General features: G+C 46.9%; 1 protein-coding gene across 1 annotated transcript in view; it reads left to right on the top strand.

The window, feature by feature from the left end:
* The window catches only part of HELZ2 (helicase with zinc finger 2), a 47,605-nt gene that overhangs the window by 21,365 nt on the left and 1,808 nt on the right, over positions 1–24,432 (top strand). The window contains exons 8-18 of the mRNA XM_063296870.1: positions 724–4,240; positions 5,832–5,917; positions 7,465–7,599; positions 9,520–9,678; positions 10,297–10,441; positions 12,979–13,095; positions 15,003–15,198; positions 16,697–16,831; positions 20,161–20,382; positions 22,597–22,753; positions 23,528–23,695. Of these exons, the coding sequence (XP_063152940.1) occupies positions 724–4,240; positions 5,832–5,917; positions 7,465–7,599; positions 9,520–9,678; positions 10,297–10,441; positions 12,979–13,095; positions 15,003–15,198; positions 16,697–16,831; positions 20,161–20,382; positions 22,597–22,753; positions 23,528–23,695 (5,037 nt within the window). The remainder of the gene's footprint in view (positions 1–723; positions 4,241–5,831; positions 5,918–7,464; positions 7,600–9,519; positions 9,679–10,296; positions 10,442–12,978; positions 13,096–15,002; positions 15,199–16,696; positions 16,832–20,160; positions 20,383–22,596; positions 22,754–23,527; positions 23,696–24,432) is intronic.

Genomic DNA, 24,432 nt, shown 5'->3' with positions numbered 1-24,432 from the left:
CTGGTGTGTTCAGGGAGTTGAGGTCCACACATCTTCAAGTTGCCAAGGTTGCGCAACACTGGTCTACACCAAAGGGCTGACAGGCACTAGCTACCCTAACCCCTGCCTTGCTTGCCCTGACAACCAAAATCCCATCCCAGCATCTTTAACCGGAAGAACTAGGAAGTATCCCGAGACCTTCTCCATGCAATGCCAACTGTGCTTCTTCAAGTGAGCATAGCTGGGGTGGTGCGATTGTCCCAACATGGTTTTCACACAGCAAAGTGTCTGCAGAGGGAGCAAAGTGTATGTGCAGAGTGATGACATCAGGTATGATGATGTCCCCATGCATACAGCCCTTCTGATGGGCTTCCCCTTGACGTGTCATTCCATGAGTGTGCCATTTGTGGGATGGCATGATGGTGCCTGCTTCATTTCAGTGACATCCCAGCTTGTTATGGATGCCAGCCAGGTAATTGCCAATGTGATGCTAGTTTGTAAGCATCCCTCCCATTGCCCGACCATGTCCACAATCCTTGCACAGGGCTGGCAACCTGAAATTCTGGCTCCAATAGGAGGAATTTGATATAGCTTCCAAGCTGGGGTGGATCTCCATAACTTGAAATCTCCCTTTGCATCTGTAACATTTTCCTACTTTTTATTTCCTTTGCCTTGACTTTCTTATTTAATGGGAAACTGTTATTAACAAGCAGGTCCCCCTCATGCTTTATGTTTTTTAAATAGGGCGAGAATTCCGTGTCATCATCATCAACACCATCCACACCCGAAACAGCCTCGCCTATCTCAGCAACCCTAACCTGGAGTATTTCAACAATGCAAGGGTGCTGAACACCATCATAACAAGGGCTCAGTCCCAGGTCATCGCAGTTGGAGATGCAGTAGCTTTGTGTTCTTACGGGCAGTGTAGCAAGATCTGGAAAAGTTTCATCAAGAAGTGCATTGCTAAGAGGTCCATCACTCCTGAAACCCTGACCTTGGAGGAGATAAGGCAGGTGGTGTCTGATTTTGCCAGCTGGAACAGAGCGAGCCCTGAATCTGAGGAAGAGGGTAGCGATACAGACTCCTGGCTCTCCGACACAGAGAGTTTGAATGTTGATGATCCTATATTGCAGGAACTCTTGGATGAAAGCAAAGTCATGATGGTCACTGTCACTGAAGAAGGTCTCCTGAAGGTGAAATCTGATGTTTTGGTCCCTGAAAGCAACAGGCAAGAGTATGTCAACTATTCCTTGCAAACCATGAAGCAGTACATGCAAATGCAGCCCAGGAAATATAAACGCTGTGAACTCATCAAAGAAGGGTTTGATCAAGCTTCTGCCTTCACTCTGGATGAGGTTCCTTCTATGACCATCCAGATCAAAGGCCGAGTGAACTGTGGCATGGCCTTTACTGGAGACCAAGTCTTGGTGGAGATCCTGACGCCCAATCCAAGACAAGCTGCCCTTGAGGGCAGCCCCCATGGGAAAGTGGTGGGTGTCTTAAAGAGGGTGGAGCAGGATCGTTCCTTTGTCTGCACAGTGGACGAGTTTGATCTCCGGGTCATGATCCCCATTGACCATTCTGTCACAAAAATCTTTGTCCCTGAGTTGAAAGATTGTCCTAATGTGATTCCTATCCACACAGTTGACCAGGCAGGAAAGTTCAAGTTGAAGAACAAGAAGAAGATAACACAAGAAAGCCGGAAGAGGTGCCTTTTTGCAGTGCGAGTAATCAAGTGGCGAGAAGGATTTTACTACCCGTTGGGAATTGTTACGGAGGTCCTTCCCTTGGCTTCATCACTAGGAGATGGGCTTCGTATTCTGGATGTGGAATATTGTTTGTCAAACGAATATCCTGCCTCAGTGACCAGTGAGGTGGCCAAATTAATCTCTGGTCACCTCTCTCTTATGAAAGGGAAGAGGAAAGACTGTCGGGCTTTCTTGACTTTCACTGTTGACCCCTTGGGTGCTAAAGATCTGGACGATGCCATCACTGTCAGAGATATGGGTAATAAATACGAGATTGGAATCCACATTGCCGACATGGCATCAGTGATCCCCAAAGACTGTGCTGTAGATACAGAAGCCAAGAACCGAGGGGCAACTTACTACGCTCCTGAGAAGGAGCCCATAGGTATGTTCCCACCACAGCTCAGTCAGGATCTCTGCAGTCTGCTTCCACAGAAGGATCGTTTAGTGATCTCCCTCTTTGTCTCAGTGGATAAGGCTACAGATAAGATGGAAGGTATGTCCTTTGCCCTGTCCGTAATCTGCTCTGATCGGCAGATGACGTATGAGGAAGCAGAGGGAATCATTAAGAACTACTATAGAATGGAGGCACCATTACTTGGCTTTGACACCTTAGAGGACTGTGTTGCAGTGGCGTATCAGTTCTCCCGTATCCACCGAAAGTCCAGGCTTCACGAAGACTGTTATTATGACCAGTTGGATGAGGAAATTCCTTTAGGTCAGCGATGTTCTCACCAGATGATTGAGGAGTTTATGATCCTGTTCAACAGCTCTGTGGGAGATTTACTCATGAACAACATTTCCACCAGGAATTTAACCCCTCTTCGTTGTCAGGCGGAGCCCAATCCACAGCGAATGTCCCAGATGAAGGACAAGTACAGAGAGATAATTCCCCTGTCCACTCATCTCTCACATCATCTGGGAGCTCCAACCGGTGAAGTCCCCGTGAAGACCAGCCACCCATTTGTTCTCTTGACTTCTTTGTGGGACCATCTCAAGTCAGCTGTGAGTGACCGCAACTTTCCCAAGATACTTGACCTCATTACAACAGATGACATCCACCCCAAGCTGGCGCCCGTGAACTCAGAATTTCGGAAGCTCCTGAACCGCACTTACTTTCTTCGTTCCAATTCATGTGCTCGGTCCAAGGTGGGCCATTATTCTTTGCATGTGGACTCATATACCTGGGCTACCTCTCCTATTCGACGCTACATGGATGTGGCAGTACAGCGGCACATTCTTTCGGTGCTTTTGAAGAAGCCCGTGCAGTACTCTCAAGGAGGTATTGAATTCCTTTGCCATGACTTCAACCGGAAGTATAGCAATACACGTACCTACAACCGAAAAGTCCGATCTTTGGAGCTGGCAGCTCAGTTGAAATACCAGGTTCAGCAGAAGTTTGCCTTCATCACCAACATTGAAAGGATGGCCAAGAACTTCAAAATGTTGTTTCCTCTCAACAAGGAGACCCTTCCAGATACTTACAGCATCAATTACAGAGCCCTCCAACTGGTGGCCCAGCCCTTCTTAATCGAGGAGCAGAACAGCGTGCGGCTGACATGGAGGAGGAGAGTTTACTCCATGATAACCAAAAAAGGAAGTGACAAAAAGATGTCAGGCATTGGAGAAAAGAACATCATTCACTTCCGTGGAGACGTGTGGCGTGAAATCCTTGCAGCTATCCAAAATCAAGAATATGAGAAGTTAGTCCTTCTCCTTGAGAAGAATCACATCCAGCGGTCAAAAAGTCTGGGGCAAATGAGGAAGAGTAAGTGCTTACACTACAGAGAACTGTCAGTGGAGCTTAATGTTGGAGATGTTCTGAATTTCCAACTTGCCACCGATGTCCATCGAGGCTTCCTGGTGCCCTTTGTGCAACTGTGGTCAGTAACTCCTGGCTTTGATGTGTGCTTGGAGCATGTTGAAAAACCTATTGATTGTTTCTCCAGGTATGCTTCCCAAGCCTCTAAGGACAATTACAGGAACACCTCTGATTATCGCAGAGTGTGGCTGCCTCTTTGTGACATGGAAGCAGCTTTGTGCGCATTGGCTGAAAATGACTCGGTTATCGTGCAAGAGGTCCAGATCGTTTGGAAGAAGCAACTGACCAAGGAAGGGAAGCTCTGCGGGACGATCACCTTCACCAGGGAGTTCCTGAAAGAATGTGCCATCGAAGTGGATTTTAGCTATTGCTACCTGTGTATCCGCCTTTCGGGTCTGCGCCTGGATGGAACCCAGAACAAGGAGGAAGCCCTCAGCCAGAGTTTCCAACAGCTCAGCTTGGCCAAGGAACCTGCTGAGAGCGGGAAACTCATGATCGATCCAGATACATACACTTGGGTGGCCCATGGATGTACAGAGGAGTTTGAGGACAATGAGAAATCAGATCAGTGTGGCAAAGTGATGGTGAATTTCTACATCCATTTTATGTCCATGGAGAACATCCCCATTGAGGTCATGCAGGAGACATCGAGGTTCAGTGTCGAGCTGATTCCAAAGCTGCTGCCTGACGTGTAAGTCTGCATTGTTTCCCAGCATTTTATTTCTTCTTTGCCACTTCTCTTTTCCGTCTTATTTTTTCCATAACTGATCCCAGCGAATGATGATTTGGGGGAGGGCGTTGTGGTTTGACTAAACAGGAATATGACAAAGCAAGACAAATATTCTCTCCTGGTTCCTTCACAACCCTGGTAATAGGCAGGGCCTTGTTCTTGCCCTGCTGGATGTAAGATAGTTTCTGTGTTGTCTGTCCATGCTACACTGGGAAATGGAACAGTCACATCATCAAAAGCCACTTGGAGATTGTCTGGATATACCTTGTTTGCCATCGTAAACAATGTGCTGGTCTCCTTTCAGTATTGTTATGTTCATTGTAGCAAAAGCAGAGTTGTGTATCTCTGAAATTGGATCCTGGTGAAATCAAAGCCTGTAAACCTTAATCAGTTAGAAAACAGACCATAATTAGCTCCAGCTAATAGTACCCTATGAGACTTACTATCTTTGTCTCCACTGGCCAAAGCTAGGATTTTTTGGGAGGTGCCTTCAAGTCAGTCTTGACTCCTGGCAACTGTCTGGTCAAGTCCCTACAGTTTTCTTGGCAACATTTTTTAGAATGGTTTGCCATTGCCTCCTTCCTAGGGCTGAGAGAGGGGGACCGGCCCAAGGTCACCCAGCTTCTTCACACCTAAAGTAGGACTAGAACTCACGATCTCCTGGTTTCTAGGCTGGTGCCTTTAATTGTGACACCAAACTGGCTTTCTAAGCTAGGATTAAACAGAGGTAAAATATTGGCAAGGCAGTGGTGACCTACCAAGGATTGGCAGTGCTGTCCCATTGGGAAGGCAGGACGCCCATTACAGACACAATGATTTCCTGTTTCTCGTTTTGCGCTGAATGATATTAAGGAAGTCACTTTATTTACAGGTATAGTCCCCTGGTTAAGAACGCCCTGAATTAAGGATGACCCATAGTTAAGAACAGAGCCAATTGTAGCAAAATTCAAGTTAAATACACAATAATTTGGTTTAATTACACAAAGGTTCGAGTTTGTTACGCCATACCACTTATACAATATTAGACAATAATATTGTTCCGGTTTTCATACCAATCCGACTTAAGGACAGACCTTGGCAACGGGACTCATTCTTAACTTGGGGATTTCCTGTATACATTCAGCCGCTCAGTATGGCCACATTCAGTTACCCTGGCTCATATATTTTCTGGGTTTACAGAAGACCCTGAGCTATAAACGAACCATCATCTTACCCCAAATCTGAGCCAAGGTTGCGTGAAGGCCACCGCCAGACCTTTTGCTGACTTGGTTAGGTGTGTTGCAAGAACACAGCTAGGAAATGCATGCCTTTGTGCACTTGGCTTCAGGGTAAATATTCTGTGGACCATTCACAACGAGAACATTTGGAAAGCTTGCTGAGTTTCTCTTTCTGAAGATACGGGGCAAGGCGGTTCTGGGATTCTGTGGCTGCAGTGCCTCGGGGCCGAAGATGGAGTTCCCCAAGAATGAGAGTAGAGATCGCCCCTGTTTGGTGTTTGTCCTTCTTTCCTCATTCATCTTTTCTTTTCCGTTCCTTTTCCTTCTCGTCACAGCCGGAAAGAGAAAGCAATTTGGCATCTCGAGTATGCCTCGGAGCTTGCCAAGGGAATAGTGCTGGGTCAACCCATTCCTGAAAAACGTAAGTAGAAAAAAATTGCATAGCCCAGCAGTGAAAATAGTAGTATCAGAGGGGTCTGCAGGATGGGGGGGCTTTTGTCCAAATGATGCAAGCGGTGTTGTGCCGGTGCAATGCAGGCGGCCTCTGTTTAACACACGCACGTGACATTATAACATAGGTACAGGGTGGAACGTATGATGTATGATGGCAGATGCCCTGTGAGTGCCCGGGAGCAAGGGTGACTGCAGTGTGTGCGTGTGTGTAAAAAAAGTTAACACAGCAGCCACAAATGAGTAGTTAATGCCCCGCCCCCTTTTTATGCATACAAAAGGAGGTGGTCAGTCCTTTGCTCATGGCCACCATCTTAACGGTGTGGACACGCACACCCCTTGCAGATGCCCCTGAAACTGAGAAATTGTGCCTTCCTCCCCCACAGCTGTTCTTTTTTAAAAATGTGATCCTACAGGTAGTCCTCACTTAATGACCATTTGTTTCGTGATGGTTCAGACTTACGACAGTGCTAAAAATCGACTTACAGCTGGTGCTCACACTTACGACCGTTGCAGCGTCCCCACAGTCACGTGATCACAATTTGGGTGCTTGGCAACCAGTTCGCATTTATGACCATTGCAGCATCACGTGGTCACGTAATCACCATTTTCAACCTTCCTGGCCAGCTCCTGGCAAGAAAAATCAACGGGGAACTGAGTGATTCAGTTAATGACCACGTGGTTCACTTAACTACCATGGTGTTCTGCTTAATGACCACCGCAAAAGTCGTAAAATCAGGTCGGAGTCACTTAATGACCACTTCACTTAGCAACCAAAATTCCGATCTCAATTGTGGTCATTAAGCGAGGACTGCCTGTAGTTTATGCCTGTCTGCTCAGTTAAAACTCAGAGAATGGGCTGCTTTTGTTTTTTTGCTTTACTATAATCAGGGCAGCTGTCTGTAGCATTCTCTGGTGCAAAATGATAGACGTCCCTTTTCTCCTGTGAGTGTTTCTCCTTCAGGGTTTGGAGACTAATAATAATAATAATTGTTTAATTGTTTTTATGACAAAATGGATGTGCTCTAGCCAGGAGATCCGTAGGATTATCTGGCTGCCTTGTATATGATAGACCATTTAGCCACTCCCAAAAATCTTAGGAGGCCCAGGGGACACCACGTGGAGGCGGTCTATCAATTGCTGATTTCCTGATGGCAGCAGATGCTGCAAAAGACTGTATTTGTAATCTTAATGTTTGTTTTTAGTTATAATTGCCCTATGACCAATGTATATTTTCTATATACCTTTCTTTATATTCCCAATTTTTAAATACAATATATTTGTAATATGTGTGATGTGCTGCCATACAGAAAATAATAAATAATTGTTTTTATGATTGTTTGCACTTCAGAGTCACTGGTTTGAGATGGGCGGCTATGCAAACTGAATAAATAAATAATAACAACATCAATAATAATAATAATAATATATTAAATATATATGCCACCCGACTCCCAGTGAATAATGAGTTTGCCTGAATCGTATCTTTGAATTTTGTTTTCTCTTGTTACTCTGCAGAAGCAAAGCCTTCCAATATCTTGAAACGTAAGAATTTTGATATCCCAGGCAGTGGCCGGAAACTCAATCCAAGTCAGCAGTGGGCCATCATGGAGGCATTGAGAAAGCCCTTCACTCTAATTCAAGGCCCACCAGGTGAGGGGTTAGCTAAGCAGTTTCTTAACTATAACTAGGGGTGCTCAAACTTTATTTCTGAACTTTTTTTAATTGATTATTGTTGGCAGATTGCTGGGAAAGCCTTTAGCCCAGGAGAGATCAGAAAAGTCACACACACCAGGCATTTCTATAAAAATAATTTATTTACAGAAAGCAAACCAAAAAGCAAAACATATTTAAAGGATGTGGCTCTCATTGAGAGCAACCTAGCTCTCCTACAGAGAAAAAAAGGAACTGAAACAAGTCCGGGCAGGTTCCTCCCCCCAGGTGCAATAATTAACATTCGAAAAGGGGGCAGTTGAATTCAACCTCTGCACCAGGCCAAAATGATTAGAGACAATAGCACCTTAATCTGTTAGTAGGAAAACCATTACCAATTATGTCCCATCAAGTTGTTGCTGACCCTTAGTAACCACATAGATCCACCTTCTCCAGGGTGATCTGTCCCCTACCTGGTCTTTCACTGCTTCCAATGGTTTGCTCATCACCACTGTAACTGAACCCATCCCCCTTGCTGCTGCTCATCCTCTTCTTGTCTTTCCTTCCACCTTTCCCAGCAACAGATCCTTTTCCACAGAGCTGGATCTTTCATTGATTGATGTGCCATCAAGTCAATGTTGACTCTTAGCAACCACCTAGATAGAACTTCTCCATGACGATCTGTCTCCAACCTGGTCCTTCAGCATTTCCACTGGTGCTCCCATCGCCACTGTAATTGAGTCCATCCCCTTTGCTGCTGGTTGTCCTCTTCTTCTCTTTCCTTCCACCTTTCCCAGCATTAGAGCCTTCTCTAGAACTAGCTAGATTTATATCAAAAGAGCCCTGAGGCTGGATTAGCAAACAAGCCTATCTAGTCCAGTTTTACCCAGGAGAATACCAGATGCATTTGGCAAATTCACAAGCCAAGATTGAAAGACAAGAATCCCACTTCCATACAATCAGCATCACAGGTCTACTTCCTCTGAGGCAGGAGGCAAGAAACCAGCAACCTTTGATGGCCTGGTCCTCTGTGAACCTGGCCAGTCCCCTTTGAAAATTTCCCATGACCACAGTGGCTTGCAGTGAATTCCACAGTTTAACTCAATGGCCAGAGGCATTCACAGGACCCAGTGCTTTTGTCAAAAGGGCATTGTGACAGCACAAGACAATCTCTGCTTTTTCATATGTGCGGAGCTGGCCATGTGATGGTGTGATGTTGCTTTCTTGTTTGACTCCAACCTCAGCGGTACTTGTCCATGTGGTGTGAGAAGGTATTTCTTTCTGTTGGTCCTGAAGCAGTCAAGTTCAAGCCACTGGTGAGTCAATGGCTTGTAACAAGATCAGGAAGTTTCTGGACAGCTTAAATGGGTCCTGGATAGTTCTTTGCTTGGTTGAACCATTGTCCAAGCAGGAGGTAAATGGTTGGAGAACCAGGGAGATGACCTTGATGAAGGAACCCAGAGGCCATCAGGAAAACATCAGCTGCAGAAGAAACAAGTGCAGACAGGCGGGAGACTATTGCAAAGACCAGCCCCCCATCTTGACTCCCTGGGGTCTAAGAGGGAGGGAAGGGACGAATGGGCAGATTTGCAAGACCTGGGTGTACGGATGAGTGCCTATCATGGTTGTGTGGATTGTGTTGGTTGGTTTTATCTCAGCTGCTGTACGTGTTACTTATTGTTTTGTTATGATGTTTTTTTTAATCTTGCTTTTATTCATTGTAAGCAACCCAGAGTCGTGTCTTTGAGACGAGCGGCCCTATAAACTGAACTAATAAATAAATAATAAATGAATAAATTCTGATATCTGAGCCTATCTCAATAAAGTAGAGTTCTAGTCGTCCTGTGGAATGGGTTTCTTGACCTGGTCTGCCTTGTAAGGCTGACAATTCCTCTTTCCTTTGTTTCCGTGTTCGTTCAGGCACCGGGAAAACCGTGGTTGGCGCTCACATCGTCTACTGGCTTCACCAGCTCAATCAGGAGAGGAGTGGAAACAAGGGAACCCCGGACGACGTCTCCGAAGCCAAGAGCCACATTCTGTACTGCGGACCTTCCAACAAGTCGGTCGATGTGATTGCTGGTAATTCTTTTTATCCTCTGAAAAAAGGTCAATTCCATTCTTGGGCAACGGAAATAGGTGTCATTTTGCTGTGGTGTGAGTTTGGTAGGGAGGCGGCTAATCCTAGCTCCAGCTCTGTAGTGCTAAAAACCAGCCTTTGATTTCCCTGACTCCATGGTAATGTTCTTCTCCAGTTTCATCTAAGATCACTGTTCTGCATGTGAGGTCCAAAAATTGGATAATTCTCTTGGTCGGCCTTAAAATAACGGTATCAACCCAGGAAATGAGAGCAAAACTGATTGTGCAAACATGAATAAAGATGAGCAGCAGATATATCCGTGGGTAATAGTTTATGCCGTCACAGACCATGGGACCCGATTCATATGTTTGTATGCAGGTTACTTTTAATTTCTTGCCCTCCCCTTCCCTGATCCCCATTTTAAAATCCAGGGCCTGCTCTGTGCCCGCAGGATTCCCTGATTTAGGAACTGTCTCTTAAATTCCTAGACGGGGGTTAGCCTCATGGTAAGCTGTCCATCACTGCTTCATGGCTGTTTCTAACCAGCTAGAGAGGCCGGAACTTGCAAGATCTGGAGAGTAGAAATCATTCTCAAGCCAACAATGTTGGTTTTTCTTCAGAGATCCTGATGAAGATGACCACTTTCTTCAGGCCTCTGAGAGTCTATGGAGATAACATCGAGACAATGGATTTCCCATATCCTGGCAGCAACCTCCAGATTTTTCAAAAATCGCAGCGGGACTCAAAATCCAAGCCAGAAATCAGGTTTGAGTTTTGGACCTCTTTTGCCTTATCAAATGTGGTTCAGGTTGGTGTTGCTGCAGATTGACTCAATTTAAAGGTCATGGGATCTTGTACAGGTAGTCCTCACTTAACAACTGTTCGTTTAACGATGGTCCAAAGTTACAACGGCCTCAGAAAAAGTGCTTTACGACCTGTACTCACTCATATGACCATCGCAAAATGTCGCACCCCCCCTGCAGTCACATGCTCGCAATTTGGGCACTTGGCAGCCAGCTTACGTTTACGACCAGTTGCAACATCTTGCGGTCACGTGATCGCGATTTGCAGCCTTTTTTTGCCAGTTTGCAGCAAAAAAGTCCATTGGGGAAGCTGGATTCACTTAATGACCGCAGCAATTTGCTTAACAACCTGTGATTCGCTTAACGACTGTCATAAAATGGTCGTAAAATCAGGTCCAGCCTCATGGTGACTCACTTAATGACTGCACCGCTTAACAACCAGTTTTCCAGTCCCTATTGTGGTTGTTAAGTGAGGCCTACCTGTATAGCTTAAGAGGGCCATGTTTAGTTTGATATCTTTTTTAAAATGGATAATGGTATCTTTAAAAAAAGAGAGAGAAAGAGAGAGGCTTCATGTGTAGCTTGGGCACAGGGATTTTCCCAGTCACATATGTGAGATGGGCATCTATATAAACTGAATGAATGAATGAACTCCTAGCCAACCTTAGTTGACCCTGAAAAATTTGGCTGGATTTGGTTAATATTTGAAAGGGGAGATCACAGGCAATCCCAGAATTAGTAGCAAGGTGAAGAAGTTGGGGGAAAACATTGCACCGAGTGGGTTTGACAAAGGACTTCTGGGTTATTGCCAAGACAGAGACAGGGATGGGTGTCCATGCAATCAGCAGAAGTTGAAGGACTTTAAAACTAATCAGTTAAAAAATATAATCCCGAGACTAACTTTAGTGTTTTGGATTCCCATGCCCACTCCCCGTTACTGGGCTGTTGACTTCAGTGGACAAAACAGCACGGAGAGACACGTCAGTCTCAGATCCACCGCAGGGAGAGTGAGGCCTCTCGTGAAAGTCCATCTGAACTATGGGTGAAAAACGCTTAAGGAACATACTTGGAAGGATCCTAGAATCCTTACATTCTTGTTGAATTCATTGTTTTTACATTATCTTGAAGAATGTAGACTCTGAATGCACTGATCTGACAGTCAATCGTTTTGGGTGTCCTCTGAGATCCAGGACTATAAAGTTGGTTTGCAGTCTTAGCTTGGAGAGAGACTGCAAATAATGGTAGTCCTTGCTTAACAATCATTCATTTAGTGATAGTTTGGACTTACAACAGTGCTGGAAAAAACGACTTATGACTGGTTCTCACACTTATGATCGTTGAAGTGTCCCCACAGTCACATGGTTGTGATTTGGGAGCTTGGCAACTGGTTTGCTTTTATGACCGTTGCAGTGTCCTGCAGTCATGTGATCACCATTTTTGACCTTTCTGGCCAGCTCCTGGCAAGCAAAATCAATGGGGAACCACACGATTTGCTTAACGACCATGTGGTTTGTTTAATGCCCGTGGTAATTTGCATAATTATTGTTAACTGCCCAGAGTCCCTTTTGGTAGATGGGCTGTGATAAATTTGATAAATAGATAGATAGATAGATAGATAGATAGATAGATAGATAGAGACTGCTGCGAAACAGGTCGTAAAATCGGGTCAGATTCGCTTAATGACTGCTTCGCTTAGCAACTGAAATTCTGGTCCCAATTGTGGTTGTTAAGCGAGGACTACCTGTACTGTATGTCAAAGCCAAACCACTTTCTGCAAGTGAAACCTGAGGCAACCAGGAGACCAGTTAGGGAGTTTAGAGTTGATCTACAGCACAATCTTCTGTGTGGATACAGTTCCACTTAGTTTGGGGAGGGTTAATCCTCAGGACCTGCAATCCAGAGGACTGCAGCTTTTACTTTCCAACTTTTCTTATCTGAAGTGAATTGCAGGTTGGCAAAATTTCAGTCCAGTTGCATTTTGAGATCCCAAAGGCATTGTAAGAACACACGCTGAAAACATACATGTCTGCATGAAAAGTCTTACAGAACACTTTCAATACAGGACGAACACGTTATTACTGTAATTGTCCATGTATGTGTGTGTGTCCATGTTCGCATGTGTGTTGTTTTGCTGCTTTTTTCGCTTGATTTAATTTCCTCTAAGTGAACACAGGCAATTAGGATGTTTAAAAGCACACCAAAAACTCTCCTCAAAAAACGACCTGGAGTTGAGGCCCCACGTTCTCAGCCTTAGGTAAAACCGGGCCCGGCCCACCAGTGAAGGCGTTGTGGGGCTTTGCAGAAAATGTCTGATATTCTCAGCCAGTGATTGTCAACCGTGGCAACTTTAAGATGTGTGGATTTCAGCCACCCAGGATTGGAATTCTGGGAGGTGAAGCCCCTGCATCCTAAAGTTGCCAAGGCTGAGAAACACTGTCCTGAGGGGTAGCTGTTCACGCATGTTTTGTCTTCTTGCATAAACAAACCCTGTGCGTGCAGGAGCATCACTCTGCACTACCTGATCCGACAGCGAACCAATCCTTACGGGCAACAGATCTGTCAGTTCGACGCACGGGTCAACCGCGGGGAAGAGATCACGGAGGCGGAAGTGGCCAAGTGAGTGCACTCAGATCGAGGGGGCTGCTGATGCCTCAATTACAGGAAGATGCCTCAAATTTAGTATGTACAGTTTGTATGTGTGTTTCAGATCTAGCCACCGCCCGTCTCACTCAAAGAGCGACTCTGGGCGGTTTACAATAAAACAAGAGTAAATGCAAATTAAAATGCCATAAAACGATGTTCCTAAATGCGTAGTATATTCCAAGGCACAGAGGGTAAATAAGGTCTTGCTCTACGGGAGCGTCGTCGGGGGGCCAACCACCGCCAGGGTTGCTTAGCCCCCCCGACCGCCCCACGCGGGATGGCAGAGCCAGGTCTTCGCCCCTTTCCGGAAGGCCGGGAGAGAGGGGGCCCGCCTCACCTCCGGGGGGAGAGTGTTACACGGGTGGGGGCCACGGCAGAGAAGGCCCTCCCCCTGGGCCCCACCAATCGACAGTCTCTCATGGACGGGGTCCGCAACATGGCCTCTCTGCCTGGCCGGGTGGGACGGGTCGATGTCACACAGGTGAGGCGGTCCCTCAGGTAGCCTGGGCCCATGCCATGTAGGGCTTTAAAGGTGATGACCAACACCTTGAATTGGACCCAGAAGCAGACTGGCAACCAATGCAGCCCCCGCAGCAGAGGTGTTACGTGGGGCCCCCTTGGGCCCCCCAAAGATCACTCCATTAGCTTGATGCAATGGGGGCAAGCGGGGGGGCTTCTGCAATCTGGGCTGAAGGAATCACATCTACCAGTGCCTAGGCACGTGCACGCATGCACCCACCCCAAGCAAGACAGATTACCCCTTCCTCATCCCCCACACAAGATGACAGACCCAGGTCTTCACCCCTTTCTGGAAGGCCGGGAGGGAGAGTGGGGGCCTGCCTCACCTCTGGGGGAAGAGTGTTCCATAGGGTGAGGACAATGGCAGATTTTTGGCAATTTCTGGCATTTTGGCCAAGAGTTTTTTGAGCATCTTAGAATATTTCAATCCCAGGTGCCCTTCTGGCTCTTGACAGCTGGGTGGTTCAGTTTGGAAGCAGTACAGGAGTCCTGATTTCTCTCCATGTGAATAACTCAGGGAAACCTGGCTTCTGGTCCACCTTCAGCCAAAGGAGCTCCCTTGAGGACTTCGGGCCAGTCCCTCCCTCTCAGCCTAACCTATCTCACAGGATTATTGTTAGGAGCAAGATAGGAGGAGACAGCCCCGTGTGTGAGCTTCTGAGTTAAAGATGGGCTATAAATCTAATACATAAATATAAACCACAGCACATCACTTTTATTCCACAGTCCTGCCTTAGCCTTCCCTGTAATCATGGAGAAGGGCAGAGAATGCCTCTTTCAGAGAATAATCTCCACTTCTCTCAATTTTAAATCGGGTTTCTAGCCCGTGCGAAAAGCGCTTGGAAGCATGTGAGAAAAGCTGGTGGCTCCGTGGTGCTTGTAACTCCTTGTTCCAGGAGCATTTGCAGGGTGTGTGGGCCAACATTGGCAAGACAGTGGGTGTGATGTCCCATCGAAGCCCTGGCATTTTGTATCAATGCTGCAGCTGTGGTCCTACCATTGGTAGGAAAAAAGGATGTGAAATGCGTCCAGACCATGAAATTCTGCCCATCTGTTTTCTTTTTATCCTTCTGCCAGTTTTGGGGATGTTTTAGCATTGCTTCTGGAGTGCATGTCTTATTGCTTAAGCCAGTGTTTCTCAACCTTGGCCACTTTAAGATGTGTGGACTTCAACTCCCAGAATTCCCTAGCCAGCATGGCTGGTTGGGGAATTCTGGGAGTTGAAGTCCATACATCTGGGAATTCTGGGAGTTGAAGTCCACACATCTTAAAGTGGCCGAGGTTGAGAAACACTGGCTTAAGCTGTGGAGACACAAGTTGAATTTTCTGTCTCTCAATGGATTTCTTTTGTGGGCTTACAGGTACAAACGCCTACTGACCAAGGCACGGATTCATGAATTGGAGTGCCACGATGTCATTCTTTGCACCTGCTCAGCCTCCTACACCAAGCTCTTTTCGGAAGTTCTGAATGTCAGGCAGGTGCTGATCGACGAGTGTGCCATGTCCACAGAACCCGAGACACTCCTGCCTTTGGTGAGATACAAGACAATGGAGAAGGTGAGCTGATGCAGAAGGACCAGGTTGGCCTCCAAAGGAGGGGATACATGAAGGGACCCTTGGCTGAAAAGGGTGGATTATCAGTGGTAAACCCCAACAGAATTCCTGGGCCAGGCTCACTTGGCCTGCTTGAAGGCAGCCAACTCCAGCTGGAGAGTCTCCCCACATTCCCATAAATGTATGCGTGGGGCAGACTTGGGTGTTTATATATATGGACCCTGAATCTGAATCTGAATCTGTTCCTGGTGCTTGTGTTCAGAGTGGTGAAAAGCGTTTGGCCCAAGAGATCAGAAAAAACACACCAGACATTTCTATAAAAATAAGTGTATTTATAAAAAGCATAAAACATAAACAAGTTCCATATCCAGAGCTGGATAGGCTCAAAAGCTTCTTACATACAAAGAAAACATATTTACAAGCTCATGCACACACGCTGAGCTGGGCTGGAAGGGAGGCTGCAAAAACGAAACTGAAACCTTCTGGTGGCAAGTTCCTTCAGGCAATCAGCAGCTTTATCTTATATGGTCATCCTTTTCACACCCCAACCTGAGGACAATTAAGTCTGCCAAAGTGATTTGTTACCATAGAACCTTCTCTGCAGCTAAAATTTCTTGCAGAAAACAATATACCAACAGCTTGCACCTTGTGGGTTTCTCCTGAATTCAGTGGCATATCTTCTGGCACTGAGCAGCTATCCTGTGTGCCCAGGAACAGGTGTCCTTGACTTATGACCGTTCATTTAACAATGGTTCAAAGTTATGAAGGTGCTTTACGATCTATGCTCGCATTTATGACCATCGTACCACCCCTACAGTCATGTGATTACAATTCGGCGCTTGGCAACCAGCTCACACTTACGGCGGGTTGCAGCATCCTGCGGTCACGTGGTTGCGGTTTGAAACCTTTTTTGCCAGTTTCTGACAAAAAACGTCCATTAGGAAAGCTGGATTAGCTTAACAACCATAATAAAAATGGTCATAAAATCGGGTCTGGTCACGTGGTGACTCAACTTATGACCACAATGACTTATGATGGAAATTCCGGTCCCAATTGTGGTTGTAAGTCAAGAACTACCTGTATCTCCACCATCCACCATGGTATTCTTCTGCACTCCTTGCAGGATTTGATCTCAGAAGCATGATTTCGGAATGGTCCTGCTTGGGGCTTGTCCTGAAGGTGGCACTGGGAGACTCCTCTCTTGGCCATTGACCAATGGGATCCTGCAGCGTGGCATATCAGGACATCTGCAGGAGGGGGGCAAAATGTCAAGATGGCATTCATGACGGTGTGATTGAAACCCTAATTCTGGTTGCAACTGCCCTCTTGAATCGTTTTGACACACACCCTCCCCACCACCCCCATATGGTGCTCTTCAACATTTTCATGACATTGGATTTTATTCTTGGGCAGACGGAAGAGGTGCATCTGGGTGTCTTTGCCCATAAGTGATCTGGTGCAGGAGAGTGGTCGATTCTGAGAACTTCCTCCCTTCTTGTAGGTGGTCTTGTTAGGAGACCATAAGCAGCTGAGACCAGTGGTCCACAGTGATTTCTGCAAGAACCTCGGCATGGAGAGGTCTCTCTTCGAGCGCTACCAACGTAAGGCTTTGATGCTCAACACCCAGTATCGCATGGTAAGGATTTCTCTGGCTGGAAGTGGAACGTAATATTTGAGGATGTATAATTTAATGGAGCAGCACCTGTTCTCTAATTTTCCTTGCAGGAACAAGCAGTTTGGTCTAGTGGTTAGGGCAATGGGCTAGAAACCAGGAGACTGGGAGTTCTAGTCCCGCCTTAGACACGAAAGCCAGCCGGGTGCCCTTGGGCCAGTCCCCCTCTCTCAGCCCAAGAGCCGATCAGGCGTGGTTTGAGAGTTCTAGTCCCGCCTCAGGCATGAAAGCCGGCTGGATGACCTTGGGCCAGTCCCCCTCTCTCAGCCCAAGAGCCAATCAGGCGTGGTATGAGAGTTCTAGTCCCGCCTTAGGCACGAAAGCCGGCCGGGTGCCCTTGGGCCAGTCCCCCTCTCTCAGCCCAACCCACCTCACAGGATTGTTGTGGGGAAAATAGGAAGGAGTATTAGGTCTGTTCCCCGCCTCGAGTTATTTATAAAAAAATAATAAAGGTGGGATAGAAAAATCTAAGAAAAAAGAAGCACATAAACACAGGCTAAATAGTGTATTCATTACGTCTTTCATTTATTTATTTGTTTGCAGATTTCTATCCTCCATCCCCTCTGATATTCCAGCTCAGGGCAGGTTCCGGGGGGGGGGGGTCTCCCTTCATTTTATCCCCCCAACAGCCCTGTGGGGTAGACTGGGCTGAGAGCAAATGACTGCCCCAAAGTCACCCCATGGACTTCCGTGGCTGTGGGTGGGGGGTGCATGTGCTAGTTGGATCTCTTTAGGCATAGCTCAGCACCACACCTGAGTGCTTTTTGTTGTGAAAGCATGCTTAATTTTGAATTGAGAAAAACAGCTAATTGACTTACCCTGACTCAGAGCCAGGAGTGTCTAAAAGCTGCAAGGTGATGGGTGGGGCGATGCAGTGGAAGCCCCGCCCCTTTTGCATACACATTGCATGCACTACAAAAGAGGCGGGGATTCTGTTGCAATGCCACAGCCACCATCTTGCAGGTTTTGACTCCCTACTGTAGATACCCTGGATGGACTCCTGCCTGTTGCTGGGTGGAACCTGGGTTCAAAGGTTGAACCCTCTTCTTCTTCAAGATTGAACCCAGGACCTTCTGAATTTTCAAAAGCAAAGGAAGATCCTGTATGCTTTCCCTTGTTGTAGGAAAAATGCCTGCTTTAAATGTGGGACTCAAGCCACTGGAGATAGGTGCAACCAAGTGTACTTTTACCGGCACGCACAATTGCAGCGATCCTTGGCTCCCCACCAAAGAACTGCAGAAGAGTTGCCTACAAAGCAAGGTCACAGATTATATACGTTCGGCCTGATACATTACATAAGAAAGAACGCTGCCCAGAGTCGCTTTGGATGAGATGGGCAGCCCTACAAATTTGATGAAAGAAGGAAAAGAAAATATTGAAAATCACAGTGTGATTCTTACACATAGTAAAAGATTGGGGGTGACCTTACTGTGGTGTGCCTGTTTCACCCTGCAGGGCAGCCTTTCTCAACCCTTTGACCCTGGAGGAACCCTTGATATATTTTGCAGGCCTCTGGAAACCCCTGCCCATTCAGGCTCAACTACGGGCCAGAAGTTACCAAATTATTATATTCGTTTCATGGGTAGGCCAGTCTATATGCATTAACAGTGTTCTTAAACTGAAAATAAAGAATGAAACTTTCCTCTTTCATGTGAAGTTGCCTGAATTTGAAATAATTTTTTAAATAACTCGTGATCTCGCAGGGAACCACTAGGGATCTCCCGCGGCACCCGAAGGTGCCACGGAACCCTGGTTGAGGAACCCTGCTGTATGAATTCTATCCTGCTAGATACCTTCAACGTGTTCTGCATCTGTTCTCCTTTCACACCATCTTATTCACGCTCTAAGGAAGGAGAAGTGTCTCTGTTATCTATCTCCACTCCAGAGTCACAGGGTTAGCTGATTCAATGTGTAATTGAATCACTGAACTACAGTTTTGCTTTCCATCATGAGCAAGCCATTTCTAAAATATTAATGAGAATAAATGAAGAATAAAATGAATTCAACCTTCACACCCTCCTTATGCCACTTCTGGCTACAAGTCAACTTCATGGGGCAGATCTAAGACCTGAAGTGAGTTTGGATTCAACTTTGTAATTGGCTACCCTGAGATGGGGTGCTGGCTAGCAGCTTGGCTGGCTTTCCAAAAGGGTTGGACCAGTTCATGCAAGTTCTGGGGATCAATGACTATCAGCTATGATGGCAGTGGGACTGTTCTTGAGGGTCATCTGCTAGGAGACTAGTGGGCTTCCTTGGGCAGTTGGTCGGCCACTTAGAGCAGCATTCCTCAACCTTGGCAACTGTAAGACGTGTGGACTTCAACTCCCAGAATTCCCCAGCCAGCATGCTGGCTGGAGAATTCTGGGAGTTGAAGTCCACACATCTTAAATTTGCCAAGGTTGAGAAACACTTAGAGAACAGACTGCTGGACTAGGTGGGGCAGTGGCCCAATCTAGCAGGGCAGTGCTTCATGTTCTTACATTCATTCATTTCAAGTCTTTTTTGCAAATAACAACAACAACAACAACAACTTGTGCCTGGAAGCTTAAAACTAAATTAGATTTGGTGCCAGGGAGAATGGTTTAGAAACAACAAATGAACAGTTCCTTTGGAGGAACATGGATAAAACCTGAAGAACTTGGATATAACCTGAAGAACATGAAATGTGAGACAAGGTAGACCTTTGGCCTGATCTAAGACAGGACATCTTAAGGTCTACCTTGTCCAATATTTCATGTTTGTGTTAGTCATCACCTGAATGGATGTATTTGGGAAAGTCATCAGCACAGACATATGAGTGATCGATCTCTTTCGTGGGCCAATGACTCAGATGGTAACATTAAAGGGAAAAGTGAGTGTCCCTCGAGTCAAGCTGGACTCCTGTGGGGACTTCCTGGCAGCAGTCTGGAAGGGGTTTGCCACTGCCCCATTCCAGGAAGTTTTATTTGTTCTACAACCCAGGGAATTCCTGGAGGTCTTCCATCCCAATACAGACCAGCTCTGTCCCTGCTTAACTTTTCCATGGTTGACTTGGGGCTATCACTTGGTATGACTATTCTGTAGCTGTCCACACAAGTACCTCTTGATATCTTAGCCCCCCTCCCCATTTATTTATTTATTTATTTGATAAATATCCTTTATTTTGTGCAACTCAAGGTGGTGGGCATGATGGTGTCCCACCTCGTTTTCTCCGTGTGTATCTAAGTCCCTGGTTGCTGCAGGCCCAGGCTCATGACTCATTGTGATACCCCTGTGATGATTCTACTCAAATCCCCCACTTTTTGACCCCACAGCACCGGGCCATCTGCACGTTCCCGTCCAAGGCTTTTTACAACGATAGGCTGAAGACCAGTCCCAGCCTCATTCGTAGAAGCAGCATGCTCTACCACCACAGCGAATCTGCCTGTTGCCCCATCATCTTTGGGCACGTTGAAGGGAGGGAGAGGTCCCTCATGGTCTCCACGGAAGATGGGAACGAGAACTCCCGGGCCAATCTGGAAGAAGTGCAGCAGGTGGTGAGTAAGCGTGCAAGTAGAAGCATGGATCGTTGGCACTACACGCTGAGGACCAACCCTTGGTGGCTTCTGAGTTTTCTAAAACAGCTGGATCTGCAGACAGTAACAAGGTCTCTCTCCAAGTGAAGATCAGCTTAAAAGGCTGCCTTCTGCAGACTAGGCTTCCGTTAACGCAGGGGCTGGGTTTAACTGGACCCCCCAAAAGCCTTGGATGCATCCCCACTGCCCTTCCCAAATTCTAATGTTTAACGTGATAGATTCAGTGCCCTAGGGGGAATTGGATTCATTATCGTTATGATCATTTACATTCAAATAAAATCCAGTTTAGTTTTTGTCCTGGCCTCTCGATCACTTGGTGGCACATGCCAGTCGAACTTTCTACTCCACCACTGCAGCTACCCTGATCCACACACAGAAATGAGCCTGGACTTATTTGGGGTTTTTATTTGGGCCAGTTGTCAATTCTTAGCTTAGGTTCACACGACCCACTTAATTGGGGTTACTGAATGCATCCGTTTTCAAGTTGTGCACAACACTTAAAGCAGTGTTTCTCAACCATGGCTGCTTTAAGCTGTGTGGGCTTCAACTTCCAGAATAGGGAATTCTGGGAGTTGAAGTCCACACATCTGGGAATTCTGGGAGTTGAAGTCCACACATCTGGGAATTCTGGGAGTTGAAGTCCACACAGCTTAAAGTGGCCACAGTTGAGAAACACTACCTTGAACTGTAAAGTGATCAAACAGGCTGCGTTCACACAACCAGTTGAGTCCCCCAAACAAAACAAGGTTAATTCTAGCCAAACCCCACATGCTGCACCAATACAGTAGCTAGCTTTTTAACTGACCCGATTAAGCATGGGTTGTGAATGGGGCCATCAAGAGAAGAGTTCAAAACCCAGCTGAGTCACAGGTTCAAGTCTGGGAAAGGTAGCCTACACTGTATGCACACTGTTTATTTTTGTGTACTTGCTAAACTTGGTCCAAAATGCAGCAGCTGGACTGCCAGTGCGAGATAACCGCAAAGCTGAAGATGCTCGCCCGGCTACCAGTAGTCTTCCAGACACAATTCAGGATCCTGGTTATTACCTCTGATGCTGTTTGCAGGGGAGCCCCAAGGTGCATCAGGCATCACGTTGTCAAAACTGACTTTGCCCATCTGGTCTGAACTTCTCAAGAAGTTTGTGAGAAGGCCCTCCCCATAGGATGTTCATGGTGGGGAGGGAGACTTTATGGCCTCCTTGCTTTCGAACTTGTTCCCGCCAGAGTAGCATTCCTCTCTCTCTTTTCCAGCATTCGGTGAAGAGGTTAAAACCGCCTCATTCCGCCAAAATTTTAGCCGAAATTTACTGCTGGGGGCATTCATCTTGGGTGGTTTGGCTTGTATCCATGTTTTGTTGTCTTTATATACATCCCTTGTTGAAGGCTGCTTAGAGTCTGTGGTTACAAACCATGGAAGAAAAATAAATACAAAAATGCCATTCTTAAAGGGCAGCTCCAGATTCCTAGTGGAACAGAAAAGGATACAGGTAGTCCTCGTTTAGCAACCAGAGTTGGAACCAGCAGTTTGGTTGTTAAGTGAAGCGGTCCCTAAGTGAAATTGCAACTGTGCTTAGTCTCCCTTCCTTCCTTCCTTTTACAGACCTGCAATGGTTGTAACTGCAAGGATTGGTCGTAAAAGTTACTTTTTCATCGCCATTATAACCGCAAATAGGTGCTGAACAAGGCAGTCGCTAAACAAGGACTACCTGTGCTTAAGGGTTGTGGGGATGGGAGTGGTGATAACAATGTGGCTGCCATATCTTCCAGTGGTGGAGGTACAGGACTCTCTGGGAAGGTGGTGCTACACCCCAGCTCTGGGCTGTGGAAGGAGGGAAACTTGGTTTTCTTCACCCGTCCCCACCTTGAACCTTTGAACTGGGGGCGGTGGGGATGGGAGGCCTCCTCTAGGAAACAGGGCTCTCAAGCGGGAGCAAATGCTGAGGTGTCGGGAGACGGAAGTCCTGTCCCCAGCCCATGCTTGGGCTGGCCCACAAGCTGCTTAGGAGAGGATGGGAACTGCATTCCATCCTATCCAGAGACTGTGAAGGAAGAACAGCCTACCCAATTCCCCATGGCTGGAAATGCAGCTGTTAGAGGATTGGTTATTTGCAGAGCCTCACCTTGGACGCCCTTTCCTCATAAACCAGAGCCTGAGGTCTTCAATGCTGGTTTACAGGTGAGAATTGCAAAGCAGCTGACGCTGGACAGAACCACCAAGCCGGCGCAGATTGCCATCCTGACTGCTTATAATGCCCAGGTGGCTGAGATCAAGAAGCACCTTGCCCAGGTTGGCGTGCGAGACATCACCGTTTGCACCATCATGAAAAGCCAGGGTAAGGCAGAGGCACAGCTCTGTGCTGGACCCAGGTCCCACTGGGATTGTCTTGGAAACCCCCCCGTAGACTTCTTTCAGAATAGGATGCGCTCTTCACCTTCCTTTATGCTCTCCAAGTACAGGTAGTCCTTGCTTAACAACTACAATGGAGACTGGAATTGCAGTTGCTAAGCAAAGCAGTCATTAAGCAAACCTGACCCAATTTTATGACCTTTTTGCAGCGGTCATTAAGCTAATCACCACAGCTGTTCAGTGAACCACGTGGTCGTTAAGCGAATCATGTGGCTCCCTGTTGATTTGGCTCACCAGAAGCCTTCGCAGATATACCAGCCTGGATGGCTTGGCGTGTTGGGGTCCTTGCGTTTTTAAAAGAGACGAGGGTTGTGGATTGCCAGGAACAACACCTTTGCTTTAGCACCACAAACCAAGCTCTGCAAATGCTAAGGAGTGCAGAAGAAGACGGGGACATCTGCAGAGGATGTCAAAAAAGTCGTCTTGACTTTTTTTGACTGCCCTGCAGATGTCTCTGAAGCAAGAATGGTTTGAGAGCCTCCAAAGCCCACCACAGACGGTCATGTGGCTGTCCTTCTCTGGCCCAGACCAAGGCTGGGAGACCCGCTCAGCAGAGAAGGATGGCTTCCTGGCAAGCAGAGAGACAGAATTCTGGGAATTGTGGATTCCTAGGGATGAGTATGTGACTTGTCTACAGCGCTCCAGGTGCAGCTGGGATTAGTGTAGGTGGGCTAACCTGGTTGCAATTTCTGGTCTCCAGGCAGCGAATGGAAATATGTCATCGTATCTACAGTCCGCTCCTGTAGCCAGCATGAGATTGATGAGAGGCCCACAAAGAGCTGGCAGAAGAAACATCTGGGCTTTGTGTCGGACCCAAATCAGATCAATGTCTGTCTCACTCGGGCGCAGGAGGGTCTCTGCATTATAGGTAAGCAAGAACTTGCTCAGCAAGGGTGTCCTGAAGTGGCACAGGGGCTGGGTTTGCACAGCGCCCTAGACCAGGCTCAGAGGGGGCTGAGGGTTCGGTGGTCGGGGGAAGCCACCATTATCCTAGCCATTGAGTGAACCAGCCTATTACACTAAGGTGGAAGGTGGTTTATTTGTTTGCACATCACATGCTACTTGAACACCACCTCTGTGGCTTATTAACCTGGGTTTGGGGTTGTGTGTTGTGTGAACCCAGCCTCTGGAGGGTTAGATGCAGGAAGTGAATGGCTGTGGTGGGTTCACCAGATATCTAAAAAAATAGATATTCTGGGAAGCAAAAGGGAAACACCTCTTTCTCAGTCCTGGTTTAGCCCAAGAGAAGGTAGATTTGGCCTGAGGTTGCCAGCTGCCAACCTCTTCTCTCAGGATGAAATCTCCCATGGTCTCTGCCTCTTTGTTTCACCTTCATTGGCACAAAACACCTGGGGGTACATGGGAAGGTGCTTGGTCATTGATCCACCCAGGCAGGACGGTCAATTCCAGCTGTATTGGGAGGGTGATGTGCCAGGCATTAGCTACCCAAAAATGTTGGTGGGAAAGAGGGTGAAGAGAGCATGTTGCCTGACCACATCTGAAACTAAGCAGAGGACTGGCCCTGGGGCCTTCATGAAGAAAGAAAATGGTGCTGTCACTAGATCCTTCCACTGGCAGCTTTAACTGTAATTATTTGGTGTGGCG

Source organism: Candoia aspera, chromosome 3 (assembly GCF_035149785.1).
Source record: "Candoia aspera isolate rCanAsp1 chromosome 3, rCanAsp1.hap2, whole genome shotgun sequence".
Lineage (NCBI taxonomy): Eukaryota > Metazoa > Chordata > Lepidosauria > Squamata > Boidae > Candoia > Candoia aspera.
Note: the sequence above shows the minus strand (reverse complement) of the source record. Positions and strands in the feature narration are given on the sequence as shown.